A 22,187-nucleotide genomic window follows, 5' to 3' on the forward strand; every position below is an offset into this window, starting at 1 on the left:
AGGAGAGGCAGGATAGGGACTGACAATGAGTAGAAATAATTTCATGGCAGTTTAATTTTCTGCCAGCTGAAGGATGGGTAGATAGTACTACCTCATCAGTGGGGAAAGGCTCAGTATGTGAGATAGGAACTCATGGAATGCATATGGCACCTCCTGTGGATGTCAAGTACGTCTTTGTAAAGGGGTTGCTCTGCACGTGAAAGAGTCTGAGATAAGCTGAGCATCCAGGATGACTTTAAGAGAGGCTAGGAAATAAATGCACATCTTTCAAGTGTTCACCACAAGACCATCTTTCCATCACATCCTTAATAAAAATTTCACTTGCAGTCCTTGAAATGAATCATTCAGTAAAAGCAATTAGCAGTGGAAGGGCACTAGACACTTGTAATTATCTAAATGCTTTCCCATTATCCAAGTGTGGGGATAAATCTCCACAATTAAATTTGTTGGTGAATGCTAATTGCAATCTAGCGAATAACATGTTGTTTCATTTGATTAGGTAAGAGAATTCGACTTGGTCACAATTAGATTGTGGAAAACAGCTTACATTTATTTTTTTATTATTTTTTTTAAAAGATTTTGATCATGGGGAAAATGAATTGTAACACTGAGACACCTGAAAAATAGACGTATTTCAGTGGTGAGAGGTTTTGCAGGCTAAATCCATTGATATTCCAGTATGAGCATATGTATTAGTGACATCTGCTGTGTTATGAGGGAATTACAACAATAAAACTTTTGGTCAAACTGTTTTTTCATAAATAAATGTCATCTACTTAACAGGCAATCAACTCGGAAGTCTAAAAATTCTAACTCATAAATAATTCTAACTTAAATGGTAAGTTAGTGACTATTAGAACTGTTCTTTAGGTTTTAGACTCTGAAATGCCCTATATCAGTGTTTTTCAAACTTGGCAACTTTAAGATGTGTGGACTTCAACTCCCAGAATTCCCCAGCCAGCATGCTGGGAGTTGAAGTCCAAACATCATAAACTTTGAAAAACACTGCTATATATTATTGTTATTACTATCAGTATCACCTTCATCATCTTCAAAGCATTTTTGAGACTTCAATATCTATGGAGAATATAGTATTCTGAGAAGTCCTTGGGTTATCTGGTTGTTTTCTTGCAAACGTTTTGTTACCCGCCTAGGTAACATCTTCAGTGCTAGAATGGAATGGAGTTTGCTCTCTGTTTATATATAGTGGCTTGCCCTGCCTGTGTTGGTGGGGTTTTTTTTCCTGATAGTTCCTTTATTAGGGTAATGTTACTGCTTGATTGTATGTCTGGTGGTAATCTTGGTGTTAATCTCTGCTTATCTGGGTGATGATTGCTGGTGAGATGTTCTGGTCTTTTGTTTCTTTTTTATTGTCTCTTTTGAGTAGTGTGTAGATATTGTTTATCTCTATGTGCCTGTTGATGGCTACCTTGTCTGAATACCAAGCTTCCAGGAATTCCCTTGTGTTTTTGGATTTTGCTTGGTCTAAGATGCTGACAGTTTCCCAGTTGAAACTATGGTTATATCTGTCCATGTATTGCGAGATTAAGGAGTTTTCATTGTGTCTTCTGACTGCTAGTTGGTGTTCATGGATGCGCTCTGCTGGCCTTCTGCCTATCTGTCCTGCATAGTGGTTGTTACAATCCCTACACTATATTTGTAGATGACTCCTGTTTTTTCTTCTTGGACTACTGGGTCTTTTGGTTTACTTGTTCTGGAGAGCTTTAGTTGGCTTACATCCATAAACCCAGAACTAGCGAAAGAATCCATATCAGCAATACTACACAACACACCCAACCTAACCAAATACACCAAGATCAAAATACCCAGAATCATGGACCTCATCAACCTCTGCCTCACTACCTATTTTCAGTTTGATGGACAAATATATGAACCCTGAGCTACACATCTCTTCTATGAATATATGTCAGATATAGATTATAGATTTCTCTTGCCTATACACAAATTCTGGCCGACCTCAAAGGAAAGAACAAGTTTAGGGATGATCTGAAAACCAAAAAGGACACATACAGGAAATGGAAAGAGGACCAGATCACAAAAGACAGGTAATCCAATAATGTAGGGTTAGCAGCAGAAAAGGGGAAGATCTTACAAACTATAGACCAATCTGACATCAATATCAGATTCTAGGGATGATAATAAAGACATCAGTCTACAACTATCCCAAAAACAATCTAATTAATCTTTCCAGACTAACTCTCTCTCTCTCTCTCTTTTTTTTGGTCTGGGTAACTTCCTTAATAGATTGTGAGACCTCTGCAGGTATACCTTGATTTCAGCAAAGCATTTGTCCAAGTACTTCATGACATGCTGATCAGCAAGCTAGTTTCACTGAGTAGTAGCCTAACATAAAACCTTAAAACATAATAAAACATTCAATTAATTCTCATGTGTATGTGAGGTTACCTCTGTAGACAGTCATTCTGGCCCATGATAGTGACCTTCTCAAGGCATATCTGTTGCTAAGTAGCAAAATTTTGTCACAGAGTGGGTGACTTTGGCACTTATTTATTGATTTTATTTATTTATTTATTTATTTATTTATTTATTTATTAAACATAGTTATATGTCACCACAATCATAAATGACTCTTGGGGGTTCACATACAAAAATACAATATAAAACAAGAATAAAAACACAAGTATAGAAAGAAAATGAAAGACGGCTGCAACAACTCAAATCAGGGGAAGGCTCTCCAAAAAACGCTCAGCTTATAAAAGCCTGTAGAAAACAGATTTCTGTCCTTGTTATGGTAGTTTATATATGACCAGGAAGATTTTTCTTAAATGACAACATTGGCTGTCACCTTAAATCAGAATCAAAGGCACAAGCTAAAAATAAATAAACCATGTTCCATGGATTGAATACCTGATCCACATGGCACAGCCTCTGTGACATTAGAATATTTTGAAATCTGCCTTCCAGGAGAGCTGAAGGAAGAGCATTAAAGCAAACCCTGGAAAGGCCCATCTACAATTGAAGTATGTGAGAGAATACAAATATGTGGTTGGGAGATTTTTATATGGCTCAACTCATTTTGGAATTCTCATTCAATTCATTGTCTAATTATTCCCTTGGCCTTATCCAAATCAACAGGAATTCAGGAGTCAGATTAGATGTATGTTACTTACCACATGTGTCTACCAACAAGTTCTAAACTATCCCTTGCAATTAGAGAAATCAGCCCAGTTCAGGCCAGGTTAATTTTTAGTCATGTAAATAAAATCAATTGCCAGATCCTGGCCTCCATCCTGGGGAATCCAGCCTCCAATTGAATACTGCACTGGACACACAACTAGGTGTCATGAATAAGGATCTCAGAACCCAAGATGGTACTTTTCTTTTTTTTTTAATAATATTTTATTGAAATTTTAAAGTTACAAAGTTAAAAGTTAGGAATGAAAAAGAAAACTGAAAATACAAATTATAAAGAAAAGGAAAAGAAAAAGTGAGATAAAGTAAAAGAAAAAGAAAAAAGATATGAAAAATAGATAACTTCCAATTTATCTCTGGTCTTAGGAATAGTAAGACTATCATAAGTGCTAGTTTTTAATACATTAAGTAGGAGTAATTCTTTGTCAAAACATATCCCATTACATTTATAATCTAATCTTCAAATCCCCATATAACCTTCACCCTACCTGCATTTTGCAAATAGTCCATCAATGGTTTCCATTCTTTAAAGTAATAGTTATTTGAGTTTTCTTTTAATAAGCAAGTCAGTTTATCATTTTCTGCCATTTCCATCAGTTTTAACAACCATTCTTGTATTGTTGGTAGTGTCTGGGTTTTCCAAAATTGTGCATAAAGAAGTCTTGCTGTGGTAATCATGTATTGAGTAATTCTAATAAGATGTTTTCCGAGATGGTACTTTTCCATAGGCTGTGAACTGGAATCAGGTCCAAGCTGAGGCCCATATAAGAGCTGGGCAGCAGATTTTGCATTAAATAATTTAATAGCAGCTGGAGATCAGCAAGATAGTTAAGTGGGCTGGACAGCATGACTATTAAATGGATTTACAGCTGGCTCAAAAATCATACTCAAAGAGCATTTATCAGTGATTCCTCTTCAAAATGGAGAGAGAAACCAAGTGAGATGCCAAAGGATTAGTTCTCCTAGGTCCTCTACCCTTCAAAGTGTTCATTAATTATTAGGACAAAAAAGGAATGCTTATCAGATCTGCAGATCATACAAAATTGGGAGGGATACCCAATACCCTCAAAATAGCATTCAAAATTATCTTGAGAATGGATTCAAAGTAACAGAATGAAATTTAACAGAGGCAAGTGCAAATTCACTTACAACAAACATCAAATGCACAAGTATAGGGTGGGGAATGCCTAGTTTGGTAACAGTGTTTGCAAAAAAGTTTTTGCAATGCAGTTGTGCTTAATTGCAAACTGAATATGAGTCAGTTGCAAAGAAGACAAATGCAATGTTAGGCTGCATCAACAGAAGTTTAATTTCCAGATCACAGGAAGCCAAGAGTAAAATTGATTGAAGCAGCATACAAACATTTATGATTGAGTGAGCGAGTGAATGAATGAAAAATAATAAATACACAGAGGATGAAGAAGACTTATTCTTCTTCATTCCAGAGCATAGGATACAGAATATGGATTTAAGCTATACAGGGCAACCTGATCTGGGCTACAAAAATGTGGACAATCACTAGATAGTAACAAAGAGATATATTAGAAAAAACGTATTAAGAGTAAGAGCAATTCCCCCATGGAATCAATTAACTACATAGGTTAATGTGTGCTCACAGCCGTCTGCTTGGGATGCTTTATTTTGGATTCTTTCACTGGGCAACTCAGTAGCTTAAATGGCCCCTTCCAATTCTATGATTCTATGATGTTCCCTTTTACATTATTAAGCAGCCAGTACTTGTTCCAGCGTTAGAGATTGTTTTGTATGCAAATAAACCCAATGGTTATGATGATTTAATTACTATGCACACAGCTAATAATGTGAAAGTAGCAATGGAAAACATTTAATGAAAATTTGAATGACATTTGTCTAATGACAGTCCTTTCTTATCAGTTTCTATCTGAGTGAGTAATCTGCAGGAAGCAAGAAGGATCACTTGCTAGCTACAACACTCTGGTCCTGCCAGCTTTAGATATAATTGGCCTTGCTTGGACCCATAGAAAGGATTCAGTCAATCACTAGAACTGTAAGCTGGAAGCAGCATAATAATGTAAGATTGGGAAATTGGTAATTCAAAACTCATTTTGCCTATGATCAGAGCTCCCTAAGGTGGCTTTATGATATCCTTAGCATCATCTGAGATCCTTGGCCTGCTTCAAGATGGTGGTTGGCTGAAGTCTAGTATTTAATTTTGGAATTCACCCTAGTCACGTGATTTTTTTAAAAATCCAGAAATTGCATGCATTCTAAAGTACCAAACACTGGCAAACCTCCATATTTCTTTGCTTTTCACAAAATCATTATGTATTCCATGAAGTAACTTAGGAGCATGATTATTAAAAAAAAAAGAAAGAAAGAAAAATGGAGGATGGTTGGAGGTGAGAACTTCAATCTTTTACTTACTAAGAAGTGGGAGACCTAAAAGGACCCCCACATAATACTTTGAACTACAGCATAACTTGGGGGTATTGATGAGAAAAGATTCTAATGAATATATTTTATTTCATTTTATTAAATGTACTTATTTGGCACCCAGCTCCAATGACTTTCAGCAGTAACATTAAAACAAAAAGTCAAAGCAACACATGCAATATCACGGTAACCTTAAGTATAATAAAAAAACAGGTCTCCTGTAACTAAGTATGAAAGAACATCAGAAATCAATCTCCAAACATTTGATTTAATAAAACTGCCTTTTATGGTGCATCTCTGAGCAGGGATCCCATAGCAGGGCGGCCATTATGGAAAATAACTGCCTGCAGGTCCATGTGGCCTTGATTGGTAAGAGAGTGGGACCCTAAGCTCCCTTTGCCTGCCTGCACATATGGGCTGGGCAGAACCCCTATGGAATAGACTAATGTACCTTGGAGCCAAGCCATACAGAACTTTACAGCTCAGTGTGACTCTCTGAATAGGACCATAACCTATCAGTAATAAATGTTGTAACCAGAGAAAAAGTGTTACTTAACAATAGTGGTTCTCTCTTGCTAACATCCTGGTGGCTACATTTTAACAGCTGTAGCTTTTGGGTTGTTTTCAAATGCAGCCCTATGCAGAAGGTGTTACAATACTCTAGCTGAGTGGTGAATAGGAAGTTAGGTGATAGTCATGAATGATCACTATTTGTGAAAGAGAAAGTAAATCTAAGTGTGAACCAGAAAGAACATGTGTGTATATGGGTATTGACAAAAAGATTGGGAGAAAAATCTGTCTTCGCATCTTCAACTTGATACTATCCAATTTTTTTCAATTCAGCTTCATCAGTTGGACCAAAGGCAAAGGATGATAGGAGTAGGAATATAAGATATCTGATGGGCATTTGGTTGAGAGAACTAAATTAATGCCATCTAATCTGCAAGAGATTGCCTTTAAATGTATACAAGAAGTTTCCCCAACCTGTCATCACTAGATGTTGGACTGCCACTCCCAAACTTCCTGGCAGGTATAACCAAGAACTATCCCACCTCATAATTCTGGAAGTTGTAGGCCTAACACATCTGAAAGATGCTTAGTTTGGGAAACTGATACAGCATACAGAAACTGTAGCAGCCTTACGATGCAGCAACTCAGCTGCTGACCATATAAATCATCTACTGAAGGAGAGCTACTAAGCTCCAACTGTTGTCTTGTTCCAGTTCAAGTGATGGTGATAATCTTTAAAGGCTTGGAAAAATTTGGTGTAGGTAATTGAAGGAAGCCTTCCTCTTTTGGAAAGTTCCTATAACCCATAACACTACCTGGTGGCGCTACAAGAAGGTAAGAGGTGGTTAGTTTCACTGACAGTGTTCCTGTAAACATTCAGTGCAGCTTTGTGACTTTGGCTCAAGAATATGATCTGAAGGAAACCCAATGCATTTGGGTAGTAATCCCTAATACCCCTTGAGTTCTATTTCCGGGAAATATACAGGGGCATCCATGGGAGGGAGGTGGTTCAAAATAAGTCAAGATGGAATACCCCTGGAAATACTTGTGTTGTGTTAATCCCCCCCCCGCCTTTCATGGATGGGCTTCTGTATCTGTCCATCTGTTTCTTCTCTATGAATAGAATACATCTAGCAAGAAATATGCTTGAAAAAACACTGAAGGAATTCCCACTGATTACTGGTAGTCCTCACTTAACCACAACCATCACTAAGCGACATAATCATTCAGTGAGACATCACATGACCATTACTTGCAGTTTCACTGCCAGCTTCTCCACTGACTCTGCATGTCAGAAGCTGGCTATGAAGTGCACAAATGGCGATCACATGACTGCAGATGCAGCAACAGTCATAAACATGCACTGGTTGCGAAACACCTATATTTCAATCACGTGACCATGGGGAGGCTACGACAGCCATAAGTGCAAGGACTGGTTGTAAATTTACTTTTTCAGGGCTGTTGTAACTTCAAATGGTCACTAAACAGCTAGTTGTTACCCAAGGACTACCTGTAGTGACTTTAAAATACAAATTGCCAAAAATATCCCTCATGAGATGAAATTTCAAATATTGAACTAAGATTCCCCAACCCAGTGCCCTTCAGTTATGTTCCACCATCATCCCTATCCATTATCCTATGGGAAGTTAGCTGGGGCAGCAGTAGAAGATAGAGCCCAATGGATTTGGAAAGATTGGACTACTCTAGGCAAAAAAAGAAAAGCATTGTTTTGTACTCTGCTACCCCATAATATATTATGAGGACATGAAAAAGGCTCATGAAGCTGCCTCTTCCTTTTCCTCCCTTTCCTGACCTGCTCAGCCCTCCAGATTAAAGGGAAGGATAGAGTTAACAGACCTCCACAGGGACAATTAGATGAATCTCCGGCAGGAACAGCTGGGGTAAATTAGAAGGACACCGTATCACTCTTGGAGAGCTCCTTCTGTTAGAGTGGAAAATCAAGAAATTTGCCCTCTAATTCTTTTGTTCATAGAAGTGGCACGAGAACATTTCATCTTCCCGTGCAGCCTCTTTTCAGTGTTCCAGGATCCAGACTGCTTTAAATTCTCTTTCAGCTGCAATTAGGTAGTCTGAGTCAATATAGAGATATGCTTTCTCTGGATCAGCAGTACTAAAAGCTGAGAATTTTTTTAGAAGCAGATATAGCTGTTTGTTTGATTTTTGTTGTTGTTCTGAATAGAAGCTATTGGCTCAAGCACAAATCCTAATTTCTACTTTAAATTAAGAATGTTCAAGTGAAACTCTTGTTGTCATTAGATGTACCTGTGGTTAAACAGGAATGGAAGCCCAGTGTATGCAGTACCCCATATTTTAAATGCCTGTGGAAAAGTTAACATGATGAATTAATTACTAGCAGTATTACTGAAACTGCAAGTGGCTGGGTTCACACAATAACTAAACAGTAAATCAAGGGTTACAAATCATAATGTTTGGGTTCATATAATATAATAAAGCAAACAAACAAACCACATACTGGCTTAGCACACAGTAATATATTTGTATCAATGTCTTGTGATTTTATTAGATGTGAAATATCTATTTTATTTCATGTATTTTATTTTATTTATATATCCATTTTATTTTATTTATCTCTTATTTATTTATTTGTTTGTTTATTTAATTTATATCTATTTTACTGCCTTTAAATTTAAAACTCTGGTCTCTGTGTTGCAAACATCTGGGCATTCACTACATGGCAGCAAAAAAATAAAGGAACACTCCTATGCTGCTATGCAGTGATCAAATAAATTTTTGCAGCCCAAATGCAATAGCCCTTTTGAAATTCCCACATACACACAAATAAAGCATCAGTACAAGACTTTTCTCCAAATTACAGATTAATCCTACTTGCAGATAGAAAAGAGACGGGAGATGATTAACATTACTGTTGTAGAAATTAGGCTGAAGTCGTATGAGAGAGACCCAAGAGAAGAGAGCTGGTGAATGTCTGGTTGAGTGGAATTTGGCTCAGGCACCCATAAATTTCAGGCCCCACTAGATCCACTGGACAATGTATACACATCTGGAAATTTTGATGAAGCATCTTAAGAATCTGACCTATCTGCAACACAATCTTCCCAAATAGTGGCAATCAAGAAGCACTGGACCAACCACCATTATTCCAGTTAACATGGTTGAATAGTCTGGATAACAAGAAATACTGACGATCACGGTTTTATCCTTCATAGCTATGTAGAAATACAAAAAAGAGAGAGAGAGAGAGAGAGAGAGAGAGAACAGGATTACTGCAGTGGAGGAGTAGGAATCTCAGCTCAATTCTCAGTCTACCCTCACAGGCCCCAAGTTACCCTTTTGCCTCTAAATATATAATGCATGCATGCTATCAGTATTGTGCTTTCTCAGAACACAATATACAGTATATATGTTTGAACATTCCCCCATACTGTATAACACTCCATAGTTAGAAGGATTATTAAGTCATGTTCAGTCATAATGTTAATGGTTTGGTTTTGGCTTAGCATGTTATGGGAACTCAATTCATGTAGTTTATAAAACATGGTTTATGGACTAGCATACTGTACAGGCCCAACCAATAATGCTGCATTTCCTAAACTATGGTTAAATTAGATATGGCTTCATATTATGTGTGAACCAAATCACACATTATTAAAGTGTAGGAAATTAAATCCAAATTCAGGAAGATCAGGCACGTTTTGTTTTTAAAGAGTGACAGTATATAGTGGCAACCCTACAAGCAAGAGTTTAGATTTTTTGGTGGTTAAAGAGAAAGTTGTGAACATTTTGACGTGATTGTGAGGAGAAGCAGATAGATAAGGGGAATGTGAAGTGCTGGTAGATGTTTGAGTGGGTACATGTGGAAGGTACTGAAGGACTGAAAGAGAGGTGAGAAAGGAATAGAATGTATAGGAAGAAGGATATTGGAAAGAAATGTGGATGCCTGACTATGGCGGTAAGATATTGTCTAAGAACACCGAGCACCAAAGTTGGCAGAGATTATAAGTTTAGAGAGGGCATGTAAATTATGGCCCCTGGGTTTGTTGATCTGGAGGGTAGGCTGTTGAGTAAGAACAATGGGGAAGCAGAGCAACTAACACAAATATTCCAGGAAATGACTAGAGGCCAGAGAGTAGCCTCAGCAGATTCAAGGTTGATGTTTTGTCTGGAAAATCGTCCCTCACCTGGGGTCAATAGATTGTAGGTTGCTGGAAAAACCTTGGAACAAGATTCTTGGAGCTCTTATCAGAGCAGCTGTGGGAAGTTATTGGAGTGCAAAGATTGTGAAGAGAGATCAGTAGCAGCAAGGAACTAGCTTACGTACAGGAAGCTGTGGGTTCAGAAGCCTTCTTGGATCACAACTTGTGAAAGTTTAGTCCAGGACTGTCTCACCTGGTGGAGAAAAAAATGGATTGGAATGAGAACACTATACTCTGGATAGGAGAAAGAGTGAGAGGAAGAGTGCCTCACAGCTAGAACCCTGGTGAGAAAGGGACTGGGGGGTGGAGCGTGGAGCTGGTTGATACTTTATTGAGGGGTTAGTTTGTGGATTGGTGGTATGTTGGATTAAGTGTTGGAGAGTAATAGTATTTAAAGTAGTAAAGGTTTATTGTTGGTGTCATCAGTCCAACTAGTGTGGCTTGGCCCTCTAGCAGGTCTGTCTGACACATTGCCCAGAGCAGTGATTACACAAGTGGAACAGCCATATACTGTACATTATCTAACCAAATAAATAAGTAAAATTTCCTGTAAATATGGTACTTTGTTTTGTGCTTTTTTTTTTTTGCAATAATATTACAGTGCTACTTTTGTTTGTGTGTTTTATATGTTATATAGATATAAATGCCAGGAGTCTGTGAAGATTTCAGTGGTACATAAATACAGGAAATAAATGAAATAAATAAATAGACTGCTGATGGGTGTCTGCCATGTACCAACCCAAGAGTATTGTCAGAGTCCAGCTGGATTTGAACATTGCACTAGGGCAAAATATAACTCCTGCCACTGTGGTTTGCAACCCATTTTGTAAGACTTAGCATTATCTGTGTAGCCAGACAATTGTGATTTGTTTAGCAAGAAATTACTAAATAAACCATGGCTTACCACAATTTACAACACATCCTGTCTGTCTCAGAAACAGAGTTCTTCTATGGCAATTATAATTTAAGAAGGAGAAGGAGAGCCTATTGAAAAAAGAAATGTGAATATTGTAAGACTGTTTGGTTTTTTAAAGAATTTATACATTATAATTTTTAGGAGGAAAAGTCACTTTATGCCCTGGCTCAAAGTATTAATGAATGACAAAATATTGTTGCTTTGGTTATGTTACAGAGTGAGAAGACTTTTTTTTTGCATTTTTTTTATTTCAAGCAATATCAGGTAACCATATTAACATAAATCCAAGATATATATATAAAGAAAAAAGATATAAAAAATACAAAAAAGATCTACCACAATGTGAATAAAGACACGTGTGCATGTATGTGAAAATTTACCATATAGACAGAGTACACCAAATTATAATCTATTGCTATTTAGATAAATCATAAAATCCATCCAAATTTGACAAAATTGTAATTCCTGCTTCTGAAGTCTCATTACTTTATCTGTAGTTTTTTTCTACTGTGGCAGTTGAAGAGGCCTTGGTAATCTACAATTCAATTCTTACGTTATCTAAAGATTTCCAGTGTTGCACCATTATTATTTTGGCTGCTAAAATTAAATAATCAGTTCTTTATTTTTAAGCTTACAATTTGGTCCTGTAAATAAATGCAATAAACCTAACTTTGGCGAGCATTCAATTCTTTGTTTAGTGATAATACTTACCTCTCCAAAAAAACTTTTGCCAGAAGGGTGTAACTTTATCACACGACCACAAGTGAAAAAATGACTTTTTTTTTTGACAACCTCTCCAGCATTTGGAGGAATTATACACACACACACACACACACACACACACACATGCTAATCTAACAGTCCAATGCCAGTGATGTATAATCTTCCGCTGGAATTCTTGCATTGAAGCTGAAGTGAATCCACCAGGTTTCCAGACTAGACTGGAGTCAAGCTCAACAGGGTCTTCTTTCTTTGCTGATTCTGCCAAGCTGGTTCCCTTGGTTGTGGTTTCATTAGATAACAGGTAGGGACAGTGGGAATCTTGTTCATCTGTTTATGCATGTCACTAATTAGAAGACAAGGCATTTGCTAGTTAACATTTATTCATTATTAGAGCAATCAACAATACAGGCAAAGAAAATGGAAATGCAATAAAACCATTCCTACCCCTGTAAGTCAATTCTCTAAGACAAAAGTATCGCTATCTGACAGTCATGCAGAAGAAGTCGCCGCTGAAGGCAGGTCATAGGTCATAGATGACCACTGTGCAGTCCATTAACAGCCAGTCTTTGTGCCTCTGTGTACAGGTCATAGCATTTGAGTGGGCCATTGATGATGAGTAAATAAAGATCCATAATGTCCCTACAGCTCAAGCCCAAAGAGTCCACAGCCAGATGAATCATAGAAAAGGTCCCAATTGGAGACAATGATGGGCAGGTGTTAATTGCAACAGGAAAAGCAGCCCATTGTAGAATCTCAGTGACACACTTTGGACATCCATAGATTTTTCTGCCAACAGGACTAAGTTATTGGCGTACGCCAGGAAGTCAATCTGTAGGCCAAGTCAAGCCTGACACTGGGCAACAATGCTCAATCTTGTCCATGACCATGATGAATAAAAGAGGGGATCACAGATCTCCCTGCCGGACTCCTTGTCCACATTTCATAGAGGTCTCCCACAGCTCATTGCCAGCTCAGACTCAGAAGATGACAAGGAGTTACATGAGAATCATCAGTCTGAGGGGATTCAGCTGGAAGAGTTGCAGGAGAATAGCAAACAGGAGAGGCAACCATCGCTGGCTTCTGGAGATGAAGAGGTGGAGCTAACATCTCCCCCCAATGCAAGGACCCACCGCAAAGAAAGGAGGGCTGAACAAAGGTGCTCAGCAAGACTATTGGCCAGAAAGAACCCTGCCCTGAAAAAGGAACAAATTTGGGTCACGCCACCCCTATATAAGGAGAGCCAAGCACTTCACAGATCCACTGGTGACAACTCTCCACTTAACTCACCATCGTGTTCCTCCATGTCCTAGCCTGCCTTCTCAACTAATGACCCTGAAACCTCATACCACATTTGTTTGGCCCTCTAGTACTTTATTAACAATTTGAACTCTCTCTTGCCTCTAATTTAAGCTGGATGAGTGTTCTATTTGTGGTCTGGGTATTCTGGGCGTGAGGGACTACAACTGATTGTTCAAACCTTTTTACCATTAGAGTTCTGTTAGAAAAACTTTTTTGTAAAGATATAAGACTTACCTATGTGTCTGTGAATTCTGTGGGCCAGGACAGGACATCACATTTACGACCGGTTGCCAAGCGCCCCAAGATCATGTGATTGCCATCTGCAATCTTCTCTGCCAGCTTCCCCATTGGATCTTCTTACCACCAAGGGGTTTCTTCAGGATTTGAGCTTCGTTCCTTCCCACCACCAAGGGCTTTCCCCTCCCCACTCAGCAGTGAGTAGAAACAGAGCTCAAATCTTCTGTCCTGCTGTCTCCTCCCCAGCTGAGCCGGGCAAACTCCCTTCGGCAGACAAGGCTCCACCACCCTGCCGCACTCACCTCTGCTTCAACTCCCCCCACCCATCTCTCCCCCCATCATCTCTGCCCTTTTGGACACCTTGCACTCCGCTGCCACTACCTACCCCTGCCACTCCCACCAGCTGGGAAATTCTGGAAGTTGAAGTCCACATGTCTTAAAGTTGTCAAGTTTGAGAAACACTGTTCTAGATAGTTCATTTCCTCTACAATCATCTGTAGCTGACCCCCCCCACCCAGCTTCTTAAAAAAGGAAAGGTTGGAGACAAGGTGAAAATTGTGAAATAGAGTCATATCAAGAGATGGTTTCTTCAGGAGGGGGTGCACCATTGCCTCTTTCAGATATGGAGCCAAAACACCCTCTCCCAAACTAGCATCAATTAGCTCCCAAATCCAGGTGCACTCACCCTGCCTGGTCATATCAAGAAGTCTGGCGGGATATGGACCTAGCCTGCAGGTGGCAGAGCTCACGCTACAGAGAACCCTATGCATTTCCCCAGCTTCCACAAGATTAAAAAAAATCCCAAAGGGTAACACAAGACATCACCTCGCTTACCTCACTGGGTCCTTCCCAAGTGACATCAAAGCCTGAGTGGAAATGAGCAACTTTATCTGCAAGAAAATGCACAGAATCATCCAAATGATGAGGTTTGGAGGTTGGTCCTCATGCCCACCCTTCCTAAAAGGGTCCAGGTCATCATGAACAGGGTAGAGTCTCCAGACCCAATGAGCCTGAAGAACACTTTTCCACTCTTATCACTACATAATAAGAGTTCTTTCTAGTGAGAAATCATGTTCAGTTGGGGGTGCAGTTTAAGGAAGGAGCAAATCAAGTAACATTATCAGGAAAACATGTCCATGAGGCACTAGGAGTTGACTTCAAGCTGAAGGAGACTGTATTAGTGTTACATTTTCTCTCTAGGAAATGTGACATCCTCAAGTACGCTTGATCTTCCCTTTTTAAATGTGCAGAGTGAAAGCAGAGGAAGAAAATATCCACTGCAGCAATTGTGTTTCAAACATATTAAAATTAGTTGAATCAGGATCAACAACACACAACCATTATATTTTATGAAAACCTTACCTTCATATTTCTAAACCATATAGCACACATTTTCATATTTGCAGGCACAGCTCTCATGTACCAAACATGCAAGCCACATCAAGCATGATATTTTGCCTCTCAGCAGCATTTCTTCTACTTTTTTCAGCCAGAATTGCTGGTTTCATTTAAGCCTTGGAAGTTGTTCAGGGTTACATTACCTATCAAATAAAGAATGTAATAAAAGACGCTTCTAGCAAAAATGAAACCACAGATTAAAATGTTTACCTGACAGAGTAGTTTGGTTGGGAACAGAGTCACTTGCACAGCTAAAATGTATGGCTGTTCCCTTCTCATGAACAGCTTAAACTGCTAAGGTTTAAGGTTTAAGCTGCCAGAAAGAGCATAGTTTCTGCAACTGTGCAGAAGGGGAGTTTCAGCAAAGGCAACTTGTCCACTCCTTTTTGACATGAGAAGTGCACATTCTTCCTCTTTTATGGAACTGTAAGGGCTGCACAGGCAATTTGGGCCATATTTCTATAGGGCTCAATGCAAATGGTATGCAAGCTTTCAACACCTGGCTGAAGCACATGAAAAGCAGGGAATATTCTTCTCCAGACTCCCTCCTTTTTGATCCAGGGAGTCTGCTGAGAAGTTCTGGATTGAAGCTCTTTCATTTTTATTCTCTCAACAGAACACTGGAAAGAAATTATGCAAAGAAATAAGGGCTGCGGAGAAAAACATTCTGGAAAAAACATTCTCCCTGAATCCCTGTGGGCAGGGGCTGGAATGCTGCTCATTGCTCCATTTTAAGATTAGCTACCTCCCATGACCCAGAGCAAAGCATATGCGGCCTGGTTTGTGCCTCTCAGTGCACACAAACACACATACACTAGGTGGAACCCAAGAGAAAAGCAGAAAGACTCATACAAGCAAACACGCACACACAGACCACATTTCTTCCTAACACAGAAGAAAATTCAGACACCTCCTTTAGCTACTGCTAGTAAATAAGGTGGAAAGGAAGACATGCTTTGTGGGCTTTCCCTGTAATATTCTAGGCCGGTGTTTCTCAAGCTCAGCAACTTTAAGATGTGTGGACTTCAAGGCCCAGAATTCCCCCAGCCAGCTGGCTGGGGGAATTCTGGGCCTTGAAGTCCACACATCTTAAAGTTGCTGAGCTTGAGAAACTGTTCTCGGCAACTCCACCAGGTGGCATTGCAGACATTTTTAATTGTTGAGGTCAGCTGTCTTCACTCAGGCAGAAACAGAAAGGAACCCCCTCCCCCCTAAAAATCACCCAGTAATTACATTGAAACTGGGTATTTCACAGTACTAAGATCTCAAAAGGCAAGTCAGGGCCTGACGGATCCAGGCTCTTGATTCTGTTTTCCACCCATCTTTCCCCCCAATTGCACTTCTAACCTTTTTTTGGGGGGTGGGTAGTTAAGGAGAGTGGCTTTGCGTTCCCAAACGCCTATCAACTTGCTTCACATCCACGGTTGTTTTTTTCAAAGCAAAAACAAGAGAGGCCCTAATATAAAGTTTTATAAGCAAGAACCCAGGTTCTTCTTGTTGCGCTTTATAGTATAGAACAACACGAAGCTTGAGGCAAGTCCACAAAGCAGGAAAGAGGCATTTCACTGACGCATTTCTGCCTGCCTTGCAGCCGTTAAAGACGAAAGATTTTCCAGCCGCGAAAATCTTGCCGCTTTCAAGCGTTAGCAAAAATGGCTATGTGCAAACAGGAAAAAAAATCACATCCTTTGCTACTTGCAATGTGGGGTTTGTGCGTGTGTGTAAGAGAACAGCGACTCCCGTTACCAAGGAAAAGTTGAGGTGCTGCCTCAAATTTAAAGCTTGCGATTCCCCTCCCCCCGCAAGGACGGCTTTGTTGTGCAAAGGAACTTTCCCACTCTCCGCCTCGCGAGAGAGACCGACAATCTTTTCCAAACTGAAAGGAAATTTACAGTTAAATGAGGGGATTCCCAAAGAGGGGCGTTCAAGGAATTGCAAACCTTTGCTCACCCTCAATCCGTGCAAATCCGCAAGGAATTGCACAGAGGGAAGGCAAGAAGCGCAAGGCATGGAAGAGGGTAACGGCCTTAGTCACAGGGAGTTGTAAGAAGTACTTTCCCTTCTGTAGAAAAAGGAAAAAATTTCCAGAGAATGACTTAGGGAGGGAATTCCTCAGCCACAGCACTCTGCACAGCGGCAGCCTCCAGACAGGACCAGACTAGTTGAAACCTCGCTGTTCTACTTTGCTTGGGAAATTCCCAGGCACGTAAGCTCCGCCCCGTGCAAAAATCCCCTCGGCCGAGGCTCTATAGGCAAGCGCCGCCGCCGCCCGCCAGCGTCTCAAAAGAGTTTGGAACTGTTTGAAGTGGAGAGCGAGCGCGGGACTTACTGTTTGTGCACTGTCGCACAAGGTCATGCTCAGTCCAAGTACTCTGGATTACCCGATGGATTTTACGATGGACGTTCACCCCCGGGAAGTGTTGAAGAAGGACAGGCAGCTCAGCCTGATCCAGGACGATAGGCACGACAGCGGCCTAGGCTCGATGAAGGACGAGGAGTACGAAAATCTCGTCCGGGAATTGGAAGATATTCGAATCCAGCCTGTGGACGCCACCTTGGGCCTCCAGGCCGACCCGAGCCACCCAACCCAGGCTTGGAAGCAGCAAGTGACTGAAGACGGAGATACGTAAGTCTTGGGACGCTGGTTGCAAATGCGGGCGGGGGGAGGTGTTGAAAGGGAGCCCTCTTCTCTCGGTCAGGGTGTCGGGCTCGTGCACACTGGCCTCTGCAAGAAGTGAATTCCGTGGATGTCACGGTGACGTTCGCGAACCTAAACCTGCTTTTGTGGCGGGGGGCAAGAAAATTAAGTGGGAAATGGCGTAAAGATACACTTCTGAGCGGGCGTGGAGGAGATTCCGCTGCAGTTAAGGTGGTTCGACGTTGCCTGTCAGTGTTCCTTTGGTCTTCGTCCCCACCCCACCCCCCGGGAATTCGAATTCCATTTTAGAACGATCGCGAAGGAAAAAGCTACCGAGGAAGGTGCAGGCGAGGGGACTGAGTGAGAGTTGTAAGCGAGCCGTAGGCCGTGTGCAGATGGACACTTGTACATGGGCAGACGGTGTGGACTTAAGCGCTGGGACCCCTTGAGAATGCATGCGCCACGGCGAGAAACCTTGCCCGGACGTGGGTCTAATTGTTTCGTTCAGAATTATGGCTGGTGGTTTGGGAAAACACGCATCCGAGTATCGTAGCACCAGCGCCCTTAATTTAGAAAAAAGTAGAATTTTAAACCTCCGTTGACGTCCATCCCGTGTAGTCTGAATCACCTTTTTGGTGCCCTGCCGTAGCATCGGGGTTGGAAAGAAAGTTAGAATTTCCGTGTTGATCCCTAGAAACGAACGGAGGAAGCGGAGGGGTGTTGGGAAGAATGATTCCTTTGATGCCCCTCCTTTTTGCTAGTTACCTAAAAAACCCGGGGTTTTTTACAAAACTGGGTTTTTCCCTCCCACGTCGCTTGCTTGTACTTGGCCGGTGGCCAGGTTGTGGAACTCGGTGTACTAGCTGTGAGAGGGAGGAGCCAGAAGAAGCGCCGGGCGGGGTGCAGGGCTGGAAAGTCCCTGGCGCCTTGCCCGGAACACTCAGCTCGTCCGCGGAAAATACCAGACTGGGGCAGCGCGCAGCGTTGAAAACCCCAGGCTTTCGAAATCGCCTCTGTGTCTCCAGCGGGCACGTTGCCCACGTGACGGAGAGAAGCCAGAAAGCTAACTCAGGGCTTCTGGAATTTTTTGGCTCATCATTGGGTTTTTCCCACTGCTTTCCTATTGCAGATTTCTCCATCTGGCCATTATTCATGAAGAAAAATCCTTAAGTTTGGAAATCATTCGCCAAGCAGGATGTGATATGGCTTTCTTGAATTTCCAGAACAACCTCAACCAGGTACCTCCTTTGCTGCATTTTCTTTTTCACTTGAGCCTGTAAGGGATCAGACATGGTGCTATAGCCAACATGGAGGCAGTTTCAAATGTACCTTTCATCTATTGCTTTAATAGGAAAGGTTTAATAAGAAAAAAAGTAGAAAAGGGTATAAGTTATATACAAAATAACATACACAAGTATCCTCATGAGTGCTAAAGGAGCAAATATATTTTCTTAAACTTCTTCTGTGTCCATTGCCAAGACTATTTGATGTCAAGAATATCAGTTTAAGGATTGTTCAGCTTCACTGGCCTTAAATTATCCTCACTTAGAAGTGGCTTTCCATGGACATTGGCCTGAGAACTCCAGCATCACTTGTACACTAGTGTCATATTTGCACAAGCATTTGGAAAGAAAGGCTAGTTTGTGTGCTGAGATCCACAAAAGATGCTTTACCTAAAGCTGCTCAAAATACTGGAGAATGTATTCCTTGACAAAAAAAACAAAAAATTGACAAATATTTCAGGTCCTTTCTCAGCCATGCAAGCTCACTGGAAGACTTTAGCCAGGCACTGTCTCCCAGCTCAGCCTCCTTTACAAAATTACTGTTCTGAGAAAAAAATTAACAAGAGTAACATGCACTTCACTTTCTGGAGGAAAGGCAGTCTGTGGATCTAATGAATAAAATAAAGTTGCAGACTTTTAAAACTTCTTTGAAATGGCCGATCCTGAACGTGCACATACATACACACACACAAATAGCAGGATTCGCTAACTGAAATAAATGAAGGGCTGTGTGGACATATCTATATTTAAGAGATTGTGTTGTTTTTCTAGCAGATGGCCTTACTTTCTCACTTATGCTTTGTAGACTGCACTTCACTTGGCAGCAATCACAGACCAGCCTGAAATTGCTGAGACTCTTCTGAAAGCAGGATGTGATGCAGAAATCAGAGACTTCCGAGGAAACACACCACTGCACATTGCTTGCGAACAAGGCTCCCTTAGAGGAGTATATGTCCTTACGCAGTATTGCCAGAAGCATCAGCTCCATTCTCTCCTACAGTCAGCAAACTATAGTGGTAAGTGCAGACATTGACTTGATAGGTGGATTGCTCACTGCAGCATTGCTGGCCTTGGCATCAAGCTGTTGCCTGTTGGTTCAGAGACTGGCTTGCATTCTCTTCGAAAGTTATTGTGACAAGTATCAGTAAAGTAGGAAAGGAAATGCATGGTTTCCCTTGCCTTGGTACAGTGGCATTCCCCAAGTTAGTATCCTCCAGATTGTTGGGATCACAGTTTGTGCTAGCTGAAAATTCTGAGAATTCTCCCTTGGGGCAGGCATTATGCTCAAGGAAGTTTGCTTTGTTGGAATAATAGTAGTCAAAGAACAACTGACAATTAAGCCCAACTCACCAAGCTACTTTGTGTAGACAAGCTGTGCTAAATAACAAGTAGAAAATTAGAGTGTGCATGATTTTCAAAATTACAGCCAATGTCTTGAAGCAATTTCTTGCCACAGGAACTAATCTTGTCCTTCTCTCACCCATGTTTATTTAATAGGACACACGTGTCTCCATCTGGCTTCTATTCAAGGATACCTGGCCATTGTAGAATGCCTTTTGTGCTTGGGAGCAGATGTCAATGCACAGGTAGGTTTCTGTCTGGGGAAAATAAACAGACCATATCATTATTTTGAAAGTAACTCTTTGCCATTGCTAACTAAATGTTCCCTTTTGTTTTTCACTAAACTAGGAGCCATGCAATGGTAGAACTGCCTTGCATTTGGCTGTAGATCTGCAGAACGAAGGACTGGTATCCCTTTTATTGAAGCATGGGGCAGATGTGAACAAAGTAACCTACCAGGGCTATTCTCCGTACCAGCTCACCTGGGGAAGAAACAGCTCCTTCATACAGGAACAGTTGAGACAATTTACCACGCTCGATTTGCAGATGCTACCGGAAAGTGAAGATGAAGAAAGCTGTGAATCGGAATCAGAGTACACGGAAGATGAAGTAAGTTGTTCTTCTTTCTGTACAGCCAGAATTCTACTGTAGTTTGCACAACCTTTTCTAACTGTATGAGGCAGGAAGTGTGCAAATCCAGTATCCTTGAGTAGATGATAGTTGCCTTCAGTTCCTTATAATCCTTTTACTAGTGAATTAAATTTTTACAGTAATCTGCAACTAAACCTATGGATACGGAAAGCCGTAGAGATGTTTCTGATTGGGTGCACTTGCATCAAGTAAATCGCCGCACTAAATCACTTTTTTTAAATGCACACAAATAAGATATTGACAAAAATATTTTGCACATTATACTGTATAGCTAGTGATCTGATTACAGTCTTGTATCTGTGTTTATCTTTAGTCAGTTAACCCTCCAAAGGCTAAGAGTAAAACTTCTTGACAGGCTTAAATCACTATTCCCCTTAGATTTTTGGAAGTTATACTGGTGCAAAATGTGATGCCAACTTTCTTGTGTGCATTCAGTTAAAATTATTGACACCTGTGCAGTCCAAGAGTAGCAGATACCAGAAATACTCATATTTAAAGCCATCCATAAACTGATTTTTTGAAATTTCCCTTGTCTAGCTTCTGTATGACGACTGCATTATTGGTGGACGGCATGTGTCTTGTTAAAGGAGGAGAGTTGTTGAAAGATCGCAAGTACAGCCATGTGAACAGTTACGGAACTACTGCTCTCACAGCACAGAAAACAACATTGTGAAAACAGCAAGATGCCACAAGTGGTTAAGTTCAGATATCTCTGCGTGAAGTTTGGTTGTTTAACATTAGATATCAGCATGGTCTCATTTACATCAGAGAAGAAGAATTGAGAACTGCAGTGTCCACCTGTGTGTTCACTGTGTGCTCTACAACAGGAGTGGCCAGATCCATCATCTGCTGTGGCTTTTTGGAAGACATTCCATATATTTCTACTTGACTGATGACAATCTGTTCCAAGGACTCAGAGTAGGAGCTCTTCGTTATGCGTAGCAAGCAGAGTTATTGCAGGCCTCAGAATGATTGCTTGTCCATCTACTATAGAAGGATAGGGATAACTATATTGCAAGACTTATACTTTGCAATGTGTATATCATGTATACTTTGTAAATTTTGTGAATAGTTTTCTTACATGTGAGATGTATATTTATTTAAAAAATGAAAAATGACCTGGCTTTGGTGAAATGGTTCCTCTTATTGAAAAATATTTCACTTCAAATGAAATCAAGCAGCTGATGAAACTCTCAGTTTGTTTCTCTATACAATTTCACTATAGAAGGGAGTATCCTAGGTTAATTATTCAGGGCAGAGATTGGAGGAGGGATCCATCACTACATAATCATATCTTCACTTCTTTGCAGAGCTAGAGCAGCTTAAAAATATATTGAGACCACCCAGCATTCCTTTGAAAATAATTTCAAATAATTATAATTACTCCAAATAACACACATAATTATTTG

General features: G+C 40.5%; 1 protein-coding gene and 1 long non-coding RNA gene across 2 annotated transcripts; one reads left to right on the forward strand and one right to left on the reverse strand.

The window, feature by feature from the left end:
• Window positions 1–3,411: 3,411 nt before the first annotated feature.
• On the reverse strand, window positions 3,412–17,330 carry LOC112541674 (uncharacterized). Its single transcript, XR_003085655.2, has 7 exons — window positions 17,195–17,330; window positions 14,830–15,008; window positions 14,302–14,357; window positions 11,920–12,274; window positions 11,197–11,276; window positions 10,418–10,485; window positions 3,412–9,305 (listed from the first exon to the last, which is right to left on the reverse strand). It is a non-coding gene; the product is annotated as an uncharacterized LOC112541674 (long non-coding RNA).
• Window positions 17,220–21,897, forward strand: NFKBIA (NFKB inhibitor alpha). The gene is made up of 6 exons (XM_007436704.4): window positions 17,220–17,491; window positions 18,633–18,741; window positions 19,592–19,802; window positions 20,284–20,372; window positions 20,476–20,736; window positions 21,316–21,897. The coding sequence occupies exons 1-6, from the start codon at window positions 17,220–17,222 to the stop codon at window positions 21,361–21,363; spliced, it is 990 nt and encodes a 329-aa protein (XP_007436766.1). The 3' UTR covers window positions 21,364–21,897.
• The last annotated feature ends 290 nt before the right edge of the window (window positions 21,898–22,187 follow it).

The sequence above is a fragment of the Python bivittatus genome, unplaced genomic scaffold (assembly GCF_059951505.1).
Source record: "Python bivittatus isolate LINGU-HERP-01145 unplaced genomic scaffold, Pbiv_v1 ctg000480_np1212, whole genome shotgun sequence".
NCBI lineage: Eukaryota > Metazoa > Chordata > Lepidosauria > Squamata > Pythonidae > Python > Python bivittatus.

Bases quoted from the DNA above. Each gene is read 5' to 3' on its own strand.
- NFKBIA (XM_007436704.4), top strand. From the start codon at position 17,220: ATGCTCAGTCCAAGTACTCTGGATTACCCGATGGATTTTACGATGGAC. The intron at 18,742-19,591 runs GTACCTCCTTTG...TATGCTTTGTAG, and splicing joins TCCAGAACAACCTCAACCAG to ACTGCACTTCACTTGGCAGC. The intron at 20,737-21,315 runs GTAAGTTGTTCT...TCCCTTGTCTAG, and splicing joins CAGAGTACACGGAAGATGAA to CTTCTGTATGACGACTGCAT.